The 13,355-nt window shown below is 44.1% G+C and overlaps 1 protein-coding gene across 1 annotated transcript in view; it reads right to left on the minus strand.

Annotated features, from left to right (window-relative positions):
* Positions 1-756: 756 nt before the first annotated feature.
* The window catches only part of LOC144762283 (uncharacterized), a 397,653-nt gene continuing 385,054 nt past the window's right edge, over positions 757-13,355 (minus strand). The window contains exon 6 of the mRNA XM_078647420.1: positions 757-2,202. Within this exon, the coding sequence (XP_078503546.1) occupies positions 1,898-2,202 (305 nt within the window). The 3' untranslated portion in view covers positions 757-1,897. The remainder of the gene's footprint in view (positions 2,203-13,355) is intronic.

Raw genomic sequence — 13,355 nt, forward strand, 5'->3', positions numbered from 1 at the left:
AACAACTTGATATGTTTGTGTTTCCCAAACGCCAGACAAACAACATGCTGGTAACATTGCCTCACTCAATCATTCACTGTGATTTGTTTTTCTAACCTCAAAGTTCACACATTGAGTAACCCTTGACTGCTTGACTTCACTACCCTTGAACAGTCAAGTGACTAAAGGGAGTAATTGCTTTTCGAATTCAACTTCAATATTACCAGTGACCTTGTGTGACTCCGTACACACAATATTGCCCAGTAACCAAGTAAGCTCCAAGAAAACACATCATCAATATTAATTTGCCTAAAGTGGTCTGTGCAGCTAGTGAGTGGCTGCATCTATTTAAAGGCCAATCCCAATAAGCACATCACATATTGCAATTTGAGATCACACTTGAATACACAATCTCCAACAAGATGAGCTAAGCATACACCACAAATTATTTTGGCAGGAGGTGAAATTATAAAGATGCGATCCTAGAAGGAAAGCAATAATACTTGCTACACGGACATGGTTTTCTCATGACAGAGATCTGAAGCCCTTAAGCAAAGTACACAAATATCCTCTTTTAGCATGATCAGATGCACACATGCAATGAGTACATTCACAGTACAAGTATACACGCAGTATACACAAACAACATCTGCCATCTTCACACATAACAAACAAATCCCATGTGGTACCAACATACACACTTTGGGACACACAGGCACATACTAAATTAACAAATACTCTCAAATGCCACAGTAGCCACAAAAGCATACACCCTGGCACTTTTCAAGTACTTTATTTTCCAGGTGTTTATACAGTTTTGCGTTTTTCCCTCTAAAACTGCAGGTCAAAATAAAGACTACAATACCATGGCGAGTACAAATATGCAATTCACAACAGGGCAGTTATTATCAAGACTAATATAAATCAACTTACTTCAGTTGCAGTGTACAGCTTTCCCCTTTGACCCTCCATAAACTACTGTTTTTGTCACACATATACAAAGAAGACAGACATTGGTGCATAGAGTACCTTCCTAAATAGAACAAAGATCAGAAAATGGAGAAGAGAATCAACTGAGTCCTCTGGAAGACTGTAGTCGTGTCCAGTGAAGGCCGCTGATGTAACGGAGAGTTGGCTTGTTCCAGGAGTAGAAATTGCCAGTGAGGTGAATATTCCACTGTAAATAAATAGACCATCAGGCAACGAACACCACATCTAAGCCTCATCATCGTTAATATGCTAAGTAGCCCGAGGACTGTAGCATATCTAATGGTATTTTTTTAGCTTTTCTGGGAGAAATCCTGAGGTGGTGATCCAAAGGACTGTTGTAAGAGTTGAATACATCCTTTGAGAGAGATTCTTGCAGTGAAGTGTAAGAATACTTCTCATCCAAACGATGGGTGCTTCTGATCAGATCATTGGTTTGTGGCAGTATGACTGGGAACTCAATGCTCCACTCCCAATTCCGTTTCACGCGGTTATCCATGGTTACTTCCACACAAAATGTGAGATTACACATTCAGAAACTTGTGCAGCTATCAACACTTAAATATCAATAGCTGTTTATAATACGCAGAGGTCAAAAGTGGTTACATTTTCAAACCTACTCTGTATGAACGCAAAAATAAAAAAAATTAAAAAAAGATGCTGGGTAAAGGAGGTTGGAGTAAGAAGAAATTATGCCGCACTGCGAATACCACTGGTGGTTAAATGGGTTGGCGTTTAAAAGGGGGAACTCAATGGGCCAGGATGTGTGGTGCAATTTAGGTAACTACTTTCTGCCATGCTTTATTTACTGGTTAAATCACCTTAGAAGTCTTAAACGTGTAGGGAATAAAAATGAACAGAATCTTTGATAGGTCTTTACTAAGCTCTTTGAAAATGTGTGGGCAGTTCATTGATAAATGCCCTTCTAACCTCACGATGAGGTAGCAGTACCAACCTGAGTCTGTGCCTTCGGCTCCACAGGGACACTTGATTTTGCGGTGTTGCTGCCCATGCCTCGTTTCTCCTCAGTCTTCTGGGATTGTGCAGATGGGTTTGATTTTTCTGAAATATTAAGGCCCAGGATCTTTGCAACTTTTTCCAGCGAAGACTGCTGCTCATCTGCTTCTGCTGCTGCCTTGCACAATGCCACCAACTCATCCTCAATTCTTTTTGCCTGCGCCAGGAGAGGATTGGTGTGGAATTTGTTTTGCTGGGCTTTATTCTGAAGAATGTCACCTAAATAAAGAAGGAAGATGAAATAAAACAAAAATAACACATCTGAATGACTGCTTAGATTTAGTATAACTGATGACAAGTAAATTCAAATTTGCAAATTCTTACATTAAATATTTTATATGGATAAAATGTATATTTCTTATTGAGTACAACAAGCAGTCTGCGGCCTGAAATCTTTGCCACTTTCAAAGAGAAACTGTCCGAACATTTTTTTGCAACTGGTTTGGCCAGACCACCAATGTAACTACTGCACAGCTTCTCAACTGTGACAAGCCCTATCCCACTAGGGTGCCACAGAGTAAAGGGAATTGCAACCCAAAAGTAATAAAAACCCTTGCACATTCCAACAGCTACACGCCCTAGTCAGATCCAACAATACCACCACAGGTTAGAGTACAGGAAGCATGCACTGCACTTAGGATTCCAAATCTGTGTGTAAGAAATGGCAGAATAAAACAACCTTTTACACAAAGCACATCAGCAGGAAGCTGTACTAGGAGAAAAGAAAGTGGGAAATGGTTTAGGGGTGACCAGCTTCGAAGTTGGAGTAGTTTCTGGGTGCAGAGTTGTGATCAGTTTATTGCTAGACAAGTAATTTTCTTTATATGCTGCGTTTTTCATTTTTGTCTATAAAAATTCTAAACTAAAAGCGAGGTTGATCCTGTGGTGCGATGTCTAGTGTGATTGCAGAATCTTAGATCTGCTATGATTTTTGCAGCAGCATAGAAGACTAACTACAGAGCCTGAACGTTACTATCCTAAATAGATATCAATAGTGAACAACATTATAAAGCCAGCACCGGGTGAGGGTTTGGATACGGTCTTCAGGTGGTGATCACGCAGTTGGGAGAAGTGGAACTAAGTGAAAAGTAATGGATTTAAATTTTTCAAAATCTTTAAGCTTCCATAACCTGGACATAGCCTCTTTAGGTGTGTTCTGAAACAAGAGTTCCACTGAGTTTGCACAGAGTCTGTGTGAGGAAAATTGAATTTTGGCTTGTCATGTGTCCCTACATGTTCCCCATCGTATGTTATATGTGCATGATTAATATGCATATTTACCCCCTTGACCGAATAAAGACGCATTTATAGTTGTGTCCAACGTTAGTATGCCAGTTATCCAGTCCCCGTGAAAGCAACGTGAATTAGGCTTTTAGGCCTATGTTGCCAACGTCTTTACATTATGCCCGTTAAATCATCGAGTTGCACCCGTTTCTAGGCCTCACAGGGCCCGGACACCAGATTCGAGCCTCAAGTCTCCTGAACCACTCCGAGGAGCGATGCAGCCCCGCCCGCATCCCTGACCCTTCACTTACTTCCTGCCAAGCAGCGCGGTGCCCGGCCTGGCCTGCCTGCCTGTCTGCCAAGAATATGTTATGCCTACAGTTATCAGTTTAGCTCCCCGGCTTCACATTCCTAGCTAACGAACCGCATAAACATCTTCATCTATAGTCTAGTCTTCCTGTCTCCATGCAAGAGAATTACTGAATTAGTATCCATAGAAGATCCATAGCACACGCAATACATGAAGAAATATCTGCATGCACTACCCTTAGTGACAAGTAGCCTTTGCCCTGATGACTTTTAGATTCAAGCAACATGTACTCCAAACACAAGATATCAGATATGCTATAGGTACAGGTCGTTCTGACATCCCAGACTTTAGTCTCCTCTTCTAGTGCTAGAAGTCAGAGCCCCCAGCTCTCCCCAGTTACACGTCATGACTCGTTTGCGCGCACCAGTAGGTTAAAGGTTCCAGCTGCCCATGAAGCCCCCTCCATGTATCCACCCATTTATGACACTTCTGTGATGTTTACATTACATGTCTCTGTGCACGCCCTGTGCACGCCTTCTTTTTACGCCCATATGTTCTTATCTTCCGTTTGTCACTTGTTACGCCTACTGTATTCAATGCAATTGTACTGTTTTACTATATATACTGTATGATGTAAATGTGATATGCGCGGCTTCCCACTTTGTCCCTTCTGTCCCTTCCTGAACCTTAGCAGGTGATGGAACCCGATGGTCCATTGGCTCGAGCCATCTGATTAAAGCCCGTATGACTCAGATACCACGGATTCTGCCTCTTATTTATTGAGCTATCCTTTTCAGTTAATGCATAGAAAAATAGTACCGGTATTTATTTATTTATTTATTTTGGAAGCTAGTAGTTGAAGATGGTGTTTCTGAACGCTTTCCCCTCTTACCACAGCAAATAGATGACTAATCATGCATAGTCATAAATCCTCTAGGTAACTAATTTGCTCTGGTCACATCAAGTCACTTCCTTCTTTGAGCAGCTGGAGAAGTGTGTAGAGGTTGTCTGAAACAAGTGGGGTGTTGGACCAATACATGTACTGCTGCTTTGTGTGGGCAATGTTTTATTTTAGCATGTTTAGACATATCAAAATTGACATCATGCAGCAATAGGAGTGCAAGCCAAGAGTCTGCTGTAGGAGAAAAAAAACTGACATCCCTGTTTTCCTAACAAATATTTTATTTTTCCATATATTGGTGTTCTAGAATTACTTAGCAAATTAAATATAAACAACATTTATATTTACTCCTCTCTGTGACTAGGTGCTTCCTGGCTATTGACATATGTGGGAGTAGATTACTGCCACGACATAAGCGTTGTACCAGTTTTATAAAAATTTAATCTATCTCATGATAATTGTAATGTCGGACTGCCTCACTCCAAAACCAGAATGGAAAACGATGTAACCAATAGCACTTTACATTTTTTTTTTAAAAAGATCCACAACAATCCTTAAAAGAGAGGTGGGAGGTTGAAGAGAAAACTCATTTACAGGAACTAGAAAAAGCATTATTAAAGGCAAACAAATGCTACTTCTCACAGATAACCGCACTATAATCCTTCCAGTACTTAATATAAAATCTTACAGCTCTTCAGGTAACAATTCTTTAGGTCTTTTTGCATTAGACAAACACGTTATTTACCTTCAGTAACTATCTTAATGTCGCAGATTACTCGCATTCCCATGAGACACAGGGTCAAGACTGATTTGTATATGTCTGGGTCTGCAAAGATCTTATCCTCCACATTTTTTTTTTTTTTTGCAGTTTTATATAGCGCAAACTTTACCCAAATCGGGTATCAGAGTGCTTTACATACCACCAGTTACGTTACATGAGGACACACATTCATTTTTGTTAGGCATGGGGGATTAAGTGATTTGCCCAGAATCAAAGAATACTCAGTGAGACTCGAACCCAGTTCCCCAGATTCGAGGTCGACCGCCCTAGCTGTTAGGCCAATTCCTCTCTTCAAATAAATTCAATAAGTTGTCTATAAGAGGCACATTTACTAATTTTGGGGCATGGTTCCTGCAGGGCCACAGTCATCGCCTCAATCAAGTAAGGGGGTAAACTACCACTGTGTATCACCCCATTACAGACTGCTAATAATTTAGGAGCTGGTTTGTTAGAATACACTTTATGAAACTCCAAGGGAAGCTGTCACTTCCAGTGGACCTTCCATTTACAAGTGCAGTGATAGCCAATTACACATCTTGCTCAGTTATTGAGGAGTTCAACAGTTCCCGCAAAGTCCCCTCTACAGAGGCCAGCGCTATAACATCCAAATAACCCCATATATCCTGGTCACAATAGAGTAACCTGGAGGTATATAACCATTCAAAGTATTGTTAAAAAACAGCGAAGATATATTCAGTTTTCATTTTCCTTTTACCATCATCTCCTATTATATGGGTCATGTGTAAGTGCTCAGTACCCAGGTGAGTGTCTTGCCCAGTAAACCCTGGTGCGACTAGGTTTCCCTAAATCAAGTACTTCCTTTTGTGCGGTCTCCTGTAAATCCTCTGTGGTCTCTTGAAACTTGGATAACAGATGCAGCATCTTTACTGCTCTCAATCTTTTTGGAGCTGCTTTAATTACCGCTCTAAAGTACTTTATCTTGTGCGTAATAATTTCAACATTTAAGCCCTTTAAATATGCAAATGCTTCTCATGTAAGCTTTAAAGGAGTCTTACAGCATTGCCACATCGGCCATAGATCATCGTTCTGTGTTAAATATTCCAGTATATTGGCTCTTATTCCTGAGCGGAACACTGAATCACGCAGTCTGTCCTATTCGGTGTGTCTGCTATAGTCATGACTAATACCACCAGGGAGTGATCTGATCGTGTTCGAGGTAAAATCCGCACCTCGCTAAATGACCCCATGAGGGGTGTGTTGCAGCCAGAAATCTATAGCAAGCAAGTGTTGTGTACTAAGGAATAATAGGTTTAATTCACCCGAGTGCGATTCCAAATCTTGTGAAGACGAGGTGGAGGGGGACCCCTGGGCGGAATAGTAGTTGGCTGTTTGATAAATTCCAGGGTGTGGCCGTTGGTTACTAGGTCTAGAACCCATTGGTCTGATGTAATTTCCTGCCACTTGTGATCAAAAGCTAAAATCTTCAAGCCCACGGGTAAGGAGGGTAAAATGGTTGGCGCCCTGTGGAGATCACTGCTTTCTGTTATTGACTCAGCTTTGATTCTGTGATCTTTTGACCACCCTGACGGGAGAAACAAGTCGTAGACTATTGTTATTATTATGTCTAGCTGTAAGGCTGTCTATACTGGGATTGATACTGCCTATTCTGTTGGTTTTGGTATCCTCCTCTTGATGAAAAACCACGTCCTCTCGCTCCTCAAAGATCCGCGCCTGTATTTTAAAGTAGTGGCCTTAAGCCATCCCTGGCGTCTAAGCAACGCAGCCCCTGCTAGCCGATGGAAGTTGGTGTTCACGATGTCCAAGGTGCAATCTATAGTTTACGATGCGGCACGTACTCCTTCCAATAGAATCTTTCTTGCTTCCTGCCTTCGGTCCACAGGAATGAGGTCAATGAGACTCGCCATGTCTGACACATTTGACGGTGATAAGGAATATGCTACTTACCAGTATGCATCTGTTCTTGGCATGTAGGGCTGCTGACATTCTTCTCTGTGCATAGATCGCCGCCTAGTGTTGGGTCCGGATGATTGCACATTGTTGTCCTGGAAGAGTCTTCGAAGTATCACGAGATAGGTGGCTCCTCACTCGGACTACAGTGCGCATGGGCATCCTCTCCATCCTCAGATTGTTTTTCGCCATTGTGGCAGAGATGGAGTATATTACAGTAAGAGATGTCCATGCAAAGAGTAAATGCTACAGGTGCGACAGGCACCGGGGAGGTGGGTGGGCGATATGAATGTCAGCAGCCCTACATGCCAAGAACATATGCATACTGGTAAGTAGCATATTCCGTTCGAGGCATGTGGGCTGCTGAATTCATATCTGTGCATAGAATGTATAGCAGTATCTCCCCTAGCGGTGGCTACCTGTGTCAGCTGTAGCAGTCTGGAAAAGAGTTTTGAGAACAGCCTGACCTACAGCAGCTTGCTGTTTGGAATGTACATCTACACAATAGTGTTTTGTAAATGTATGTGTGGTTGACCATGTGGTTGCTCTACAAATTTCGTGTAAAGGAATATTTCCCAGGAAAGCCATGGATGCCCCTAGCTTGCGTGTGGAATGCGCCCTAGGGGGAACTGTTAAGGTGCGTTTTGCCTTCAAATAACATATTTGTATGCACTTAACGATCCATCTGGCTATACCTGATTTTGAAATAGGGTTGCCTTTGTGTTGTGGCGAGAAAGCAACAAACAACTGTTTTGTTTTTCGAAATGCCTTAGTTCTGTCTATGTAATATACCAGAGCTCTTTTGACGTCTAAAGTATGTAAGGCCCTTTCGGCTACTGTTTGTGGGTTCTGAAAGAACACTGGCAGTTCTATTGTTTGATTTATATGGAAATGGGATACCACTTTTGGCATGAATTTAGGGTTTGTTCTGAGAACTACTCTATTTGCATGTACTTGTATGAATGGCTCTTGAATAGTTAGTGCTTGCAGCTCGCTAACTCTTCGAAGTGAAGTAATGGCAATTAGGAAAGCCACCTTCCAAGTAAGAAATTGCAGTTCGCATGAGTGTAGTGGCTCAAAAGGTGGTCCCATGAGTGATTAGAACAATGTTCAGATTCCAGACTGGTAAAGGTGGGTGTCTTGGTGGAATTACGCGTTTAAGTCCTTCCATAAACGCTTTAATTGCTGGCACCCTAAAGAGCGAAAGGTGCTGCCTGTTTTGAAGGTATGCTGCTAACGCAGCTAAATGTAGCCTGATGGATGAGTAGGCTAAATTGCAACGTTGTAGGTGCAAGAGATAGCAAATGATGTTTTGAGTAGAAGCATCAAGTGGGTTTATATCGTTGTTATTGCAGTAAATGACGAACCGTTTCCACTTAGCTGCATAACACGCTCTGGTAGTGGGTTTTCTTGCCTCTCTGATAATATTCATGCAGTCTGGGGGCAAGTTTAGGTAACCAAACTCTAGGATTTCAGGAGCCAGATCGCTAGGTTGAGCTGTTGCGGGTCTGGGTGTTGGATTTCTCCATGGCTCTGAGTTAGAAGATTGGGTGTGAGTCGCAATCTTTGATGAGGCACCACTGACAGTTCTAGGAACGTTGTGTACCATGGTTGCCTCACCCATGTGGGAGCAACCAGGATCAGCATCAGCGAATGTTGGCGCATTTTGCGTGCCACTAGCGGTATTAATGGAGCTGGGGGAAAAGCGTACGCAAATCTGCCTGACCAGTTCATCCATATCGCATTGCCCTGCGACTGCGGATGTGGGAACCTGGCGGCAAAGTATTGGCATTTTGCGTTTTTGCTTGTGGCAAACAGATCTATTTCCGGGTGTCCCCATTTCCGGAAGAATGGTTGGAGCACTTTGGGGTGAAGTTCCCATTCGTGCATCTGTTGGCTGTGCCTGCTGAGCAGGTCGGCTACTTGATTGTCCTTGCCGGGGAGGTGCTCTGCCATGAGAAACATGTTCCTCTGAATGGCCCAATTCCACATTGCTTGAGCTAGATGCGACATCTGTGGTGAGTGTGTTCCTCCCTGTTTCTGAATGTAATACATAGCTGTCATGTTGTCCGTCCGGATCAACACAGCTTTGTTGCATAAGTGAGTCTTGAACGCTTTGAGGGCTAGAAAGATCGCCATCAACTCCAGGAGGTTGATGTGCATCTTTTTTTGTTGTACAGTCCAGAGTCCCTGTACTGTGTAATTTAGAACATGGGCTCCCCATCCTAGCAGGGATGCGTCCGCGGTTAACACTATTTGTGGGACAGGCTCTTGGAACAGTCGTCCTTTGCAAAGGTTTTGTGGATTCCACCAATGCAGAGAGTTGTATGCCCGACTGGTCACCAACACTAGGTCCTGTAATCGCCCTTGAGCCTGGTTCCACTGTTTTGCAAGGCACTCTTGCAGCGGACGCATGTGTAGTCTCGCATGAGGGACCATGAATATGCACGAGGCCATCATGCCTATTAGTTGCATAAACACTCGTGCTGGTAATGAGTGTTGAGGTTTGAACTTTTGGATCAGTGTTTGCATTCCGTTGATCCGTGCTGCGTTTGGATATGCTTTTGCTGTTAGTGTATCTATAGTGGCTCCTAGGTACTGTTGGACTTGTGAGGGTTGAAGGTGCGACTTTGGGTAGTTTAGCGAGAAGCCGAAACTGTGCAGGAGATGAATGGTTTTTGACGTGTGGCTGGCACATTGGTGGGCTGATGGCGCTTGTATTAGCCAATCGTCCAGGTATGGATACACATGAATGTGTTGCCTCCTTAGATGCGCCGCCACTGTAGCTAGGCATTTGGTGAACACCCGTGGAGCTGTTGTGACACGAAATGGTAGGACTTTGAACTGGTAGTGCTGTTCTTGAATGGTAAACCTCAGATACTTTCTGTGAGCAGGGTGTATTGGTACATGAAAACATGCGTCCTTGAGGTCTATAGTTGCTAGGAAGTCTCCTAGGCAAAGCAATGGTATAACTTGCTGGAGAGTGAGCATATGAAAGTGCTCTGACAAAATGTACAGGTTGAGGGGCCTGAGGTCCAATATTGGTCTCAGAGAACCGTCCTTCTTTGGAATAAGGAAGTATAGGGAGTATACTCCTGTTCCTTGATGTTGGAGTGGGACTGGTTCTATGGCCCCCTTTTGCAGCATACTGATGAACTCTTGCTGTAGTAGTGTGATATGTTCCTGTGACATTGGACGGTGCACTGGTGGTATGTTGGGTGGTGTGGAGGGGAGTTCGAGGCAATAGCCATGTTGTCTGTAGTAATATTTAACCAGACTGGTAGAAATTGTTGCAATCTTCCCCCGACCGGTGTTATATGGTTTGGGGGTAGTGCCAAGAAGTCACTGTTTGGTGTTAGTGGACAATCTATTTGCATTGCCTCCACGACCTCTTCCCTTGGTGTTATTTCCTCTGTATCCACCCCTGTTTGAGTTCTTGTTGTATGTAGATTGAGTGTTACTTTTGTAGGTGGAGGATTGCTGTGATGCATGACTTCGCGCTCCTCCTCTATAATTGGAACGACGAAAGGAGCCTCTGTGTTGTTGGGACTGGAGGGCTCCCAAGGACTTTGCCGTTTCCGCGTCCTTTTTCATTTTGTCCAGAATTGAGTCAACTGCTGGACCAAACAAAAAATCTGGGTTTATGGGCTGATTAAGAATAGTGGTTTGGACTTCATTCTTAAAGCCTGATATGCGAAGCCATGCGTGTCGCCTAAGCAGTACGCTTGTGTTGATGGATCTGGCAGCTGTGTCTGCCGCGTCCAGAGCACATTTAATTGAGGCATTTGTGATGAGCTTTCCCTCCTGTATAAGTTCATCTGCTTGATTTTTGTAAGGCTCAGGTAAGTGTTGAGAAGCTCTTCTAAGCTATCGTAGTGAGCCCTGTCATATCTGGCCAGCAAGGCCTGTGTGTTGGCTATTCTCCATGAGTTTGCTGCCTGCGCTGCTACTCACTTGCCTCTAAAATTTTTGACTCCTTGTCAGGAGGAGCAGCCTCTCCAGTAGTCTGTGAATTTGCACGTTTTCGTGCGTTGGACACCACTAAGGAGTCTAGAGGTAGTTGTCCCTTGATGTATGTAGGGTCTATAGGTGCAGCCCTATATTTCTTTTGAATTCTAGGGTTTATGACAAGTGCCCTAGCAGTGTCCTTAAAAATGTCATTTGCGTGTTTTAAGACGCCCTTCAACATGGGGAGTGTTTTCACATTTCTATCCGATGTTGTTAAGGTATCAAAGAGAAAGTCTTCTTCAATAGCGTCAGAATGCATATCGACATTATGGTAGCTTGCTGCTCTATCTATTAGAGAGTTAAAAGCCACTGTATCCTCTGTGGGTGATGGCTTTGTTGGGTATACTGTAGGATCTGTAATAGGCAGAGTCCCATCAGTGTCTGGTTCACCTCCCCCACCCCATGGCTGTAAATTGGGGTCTCCATATGTGTTTTGAGGATAACCAAACCCTACATCTGCATCCTGATCTTCATCTGGGTTGTAGTGAGAGCGTGCAGGTGAGGTTGGTGCATATGGAGTAGTGGGCATAGCTGGAGAGATAGGTTCAAAAAGTATTGGAGAGGTAGCACAGTCTCTTCTTTTCAAGTGGAATTTTAGAAAAGTCTTCAGTAGGCAGAGGTATTTTCTTTTTATGGTAAACAGTCACTTTCCCAGTTTGTGGGTCAATATATATTTTTGACTGGTCCTCTGTGGAAGGGTCTGGGTGGATAAGCTCTTCCACAGTTTTTTGCCTTGGTGCCGTAGGTTTTGTTTTGAGTTTTTTAGGTTTGACGCCTTTAATGGGTTCGACCGCTTTTGGTGGTTGGGTCTGTTTCAAAGGTTTTTCGACAGGTTTTGTCGGCTGGACGTCCTTTAGAGGCTTTACCACGTTTTTCGGACCAACTGTTTTTGTAGGTTCGGCAGTGGCTTTAGGTGCCGTAGGTGTCTTCGGAGCCTGCGGCTTTGGTTCGATGCCTCTTTTTGGATCGATGGGCTTCGGCTCAACCGATTTGCTTTGGTCCACCTTCGGTTTCACTTTCGGTTCGACGTTTGTCTTGGGCGTAGGCCTTTTGCTGTCGTCGACCTGTTTTTTCCCCTTGTCGATAGTCGAGCTTGATTTGTTCTCTTCGACGTGCTTGGTTTTGGAGGTCGAGTCGACGTGCTTTTGTTTAGGGGTCGATTCGACGTGCTTTGGCCTCGATGTTGACTCGACGGCTATTGGCTTCGAGGTCGACTCGACGGCTCTTGGCTTCGATGTCGACTCGACGGCTCTTGGCTTCGATGTCGACTCAACGGCTCTTGGCTTCGATGTCGACTCGACGGCTTTAGTTTTCGAGCTCGATTCGACGTTGTTGGGCTTAGAAGGTTGTTTTGGAACTGTGGCCTTCGGCTCGGTGCCCTTTTGTTTAATCACCTTCGGGTCGATATAGTTCGGTCCGAAGACGGTATTGTCGACGAGTTTCGGTTTTGATGGAACCGTTGTCGTATATCTTGTCTCAGATGACTCTGATATGTTCTTAGCCGGGCGGTATGGCGGGGCTGTAGAACTAGTATGTTGATCTTGGCTAAGGCCTGCTGGCGATGCCTCGACCTGAGTCTCTGATATCGGTGTAGTGTGTATATGGGGCGGTGTACGTACGGTTCGCCCCTCGTCGTTATCGGAGTCGTCTTCGACAGCTACGATGTCTTGATCGTATTCCTCGAGATCGACGATTTGATCTTCCTTGTCGGAGTAATATTCGGAGTCGTGCTCCGAGTATTGTTCTTCGTCGAGCTCCGAGTCTTCGGCGTTTACTAGGTCTTCCTCATCGTCGAAGATATTCTCGGGCTCTGGTGCCGACCTCTGCATTTCTTGCCTCGCCGCTCGTCGATTCCGGATCGTCTTTTTTGACCGGAACTGAGCACAGGCTAGGCAACTATCTTCATTGTGATCTGGAGATAGACATTTGTTGCACACTGGATGCTTATCTGTGTGCGGGAACTTAGAGTTGCACTGCGGGCAGTATTTGAATGGACTGCGTTCCATCGACGGTCGGTCCACGTGGCGTCGAGATGGCCTAACGGCCCGATTCGACGACTGAAGAAGTTTATCGTACCGAGCGCTTTACAATTTCGACGGATCCGAAGGCCTTTTGGCCCTAGAACATTTTTTGTTGATTCCGAACTTCGAGTGCTGGAAAGTAGATCCGAACCCAATGGCGGAAAAAAACAATCTGAGGATGGAGAGGATGCCCATACG

This window comes from Lissotriton helveticus, chromosome 6 (genome assembly GCF_964261635.1).
Source record: "Lissotriton helveticus chromosome 6, aLisHel1.1, whole genome shotgun sequence".
NCBI classification, from domain to species: domain Eukaryota; kingdom Metazoa; phylum Chordata; class Amphibia; order Caudata; family Salamandridae; genus Lissotriton; species Lissotriton helveticus.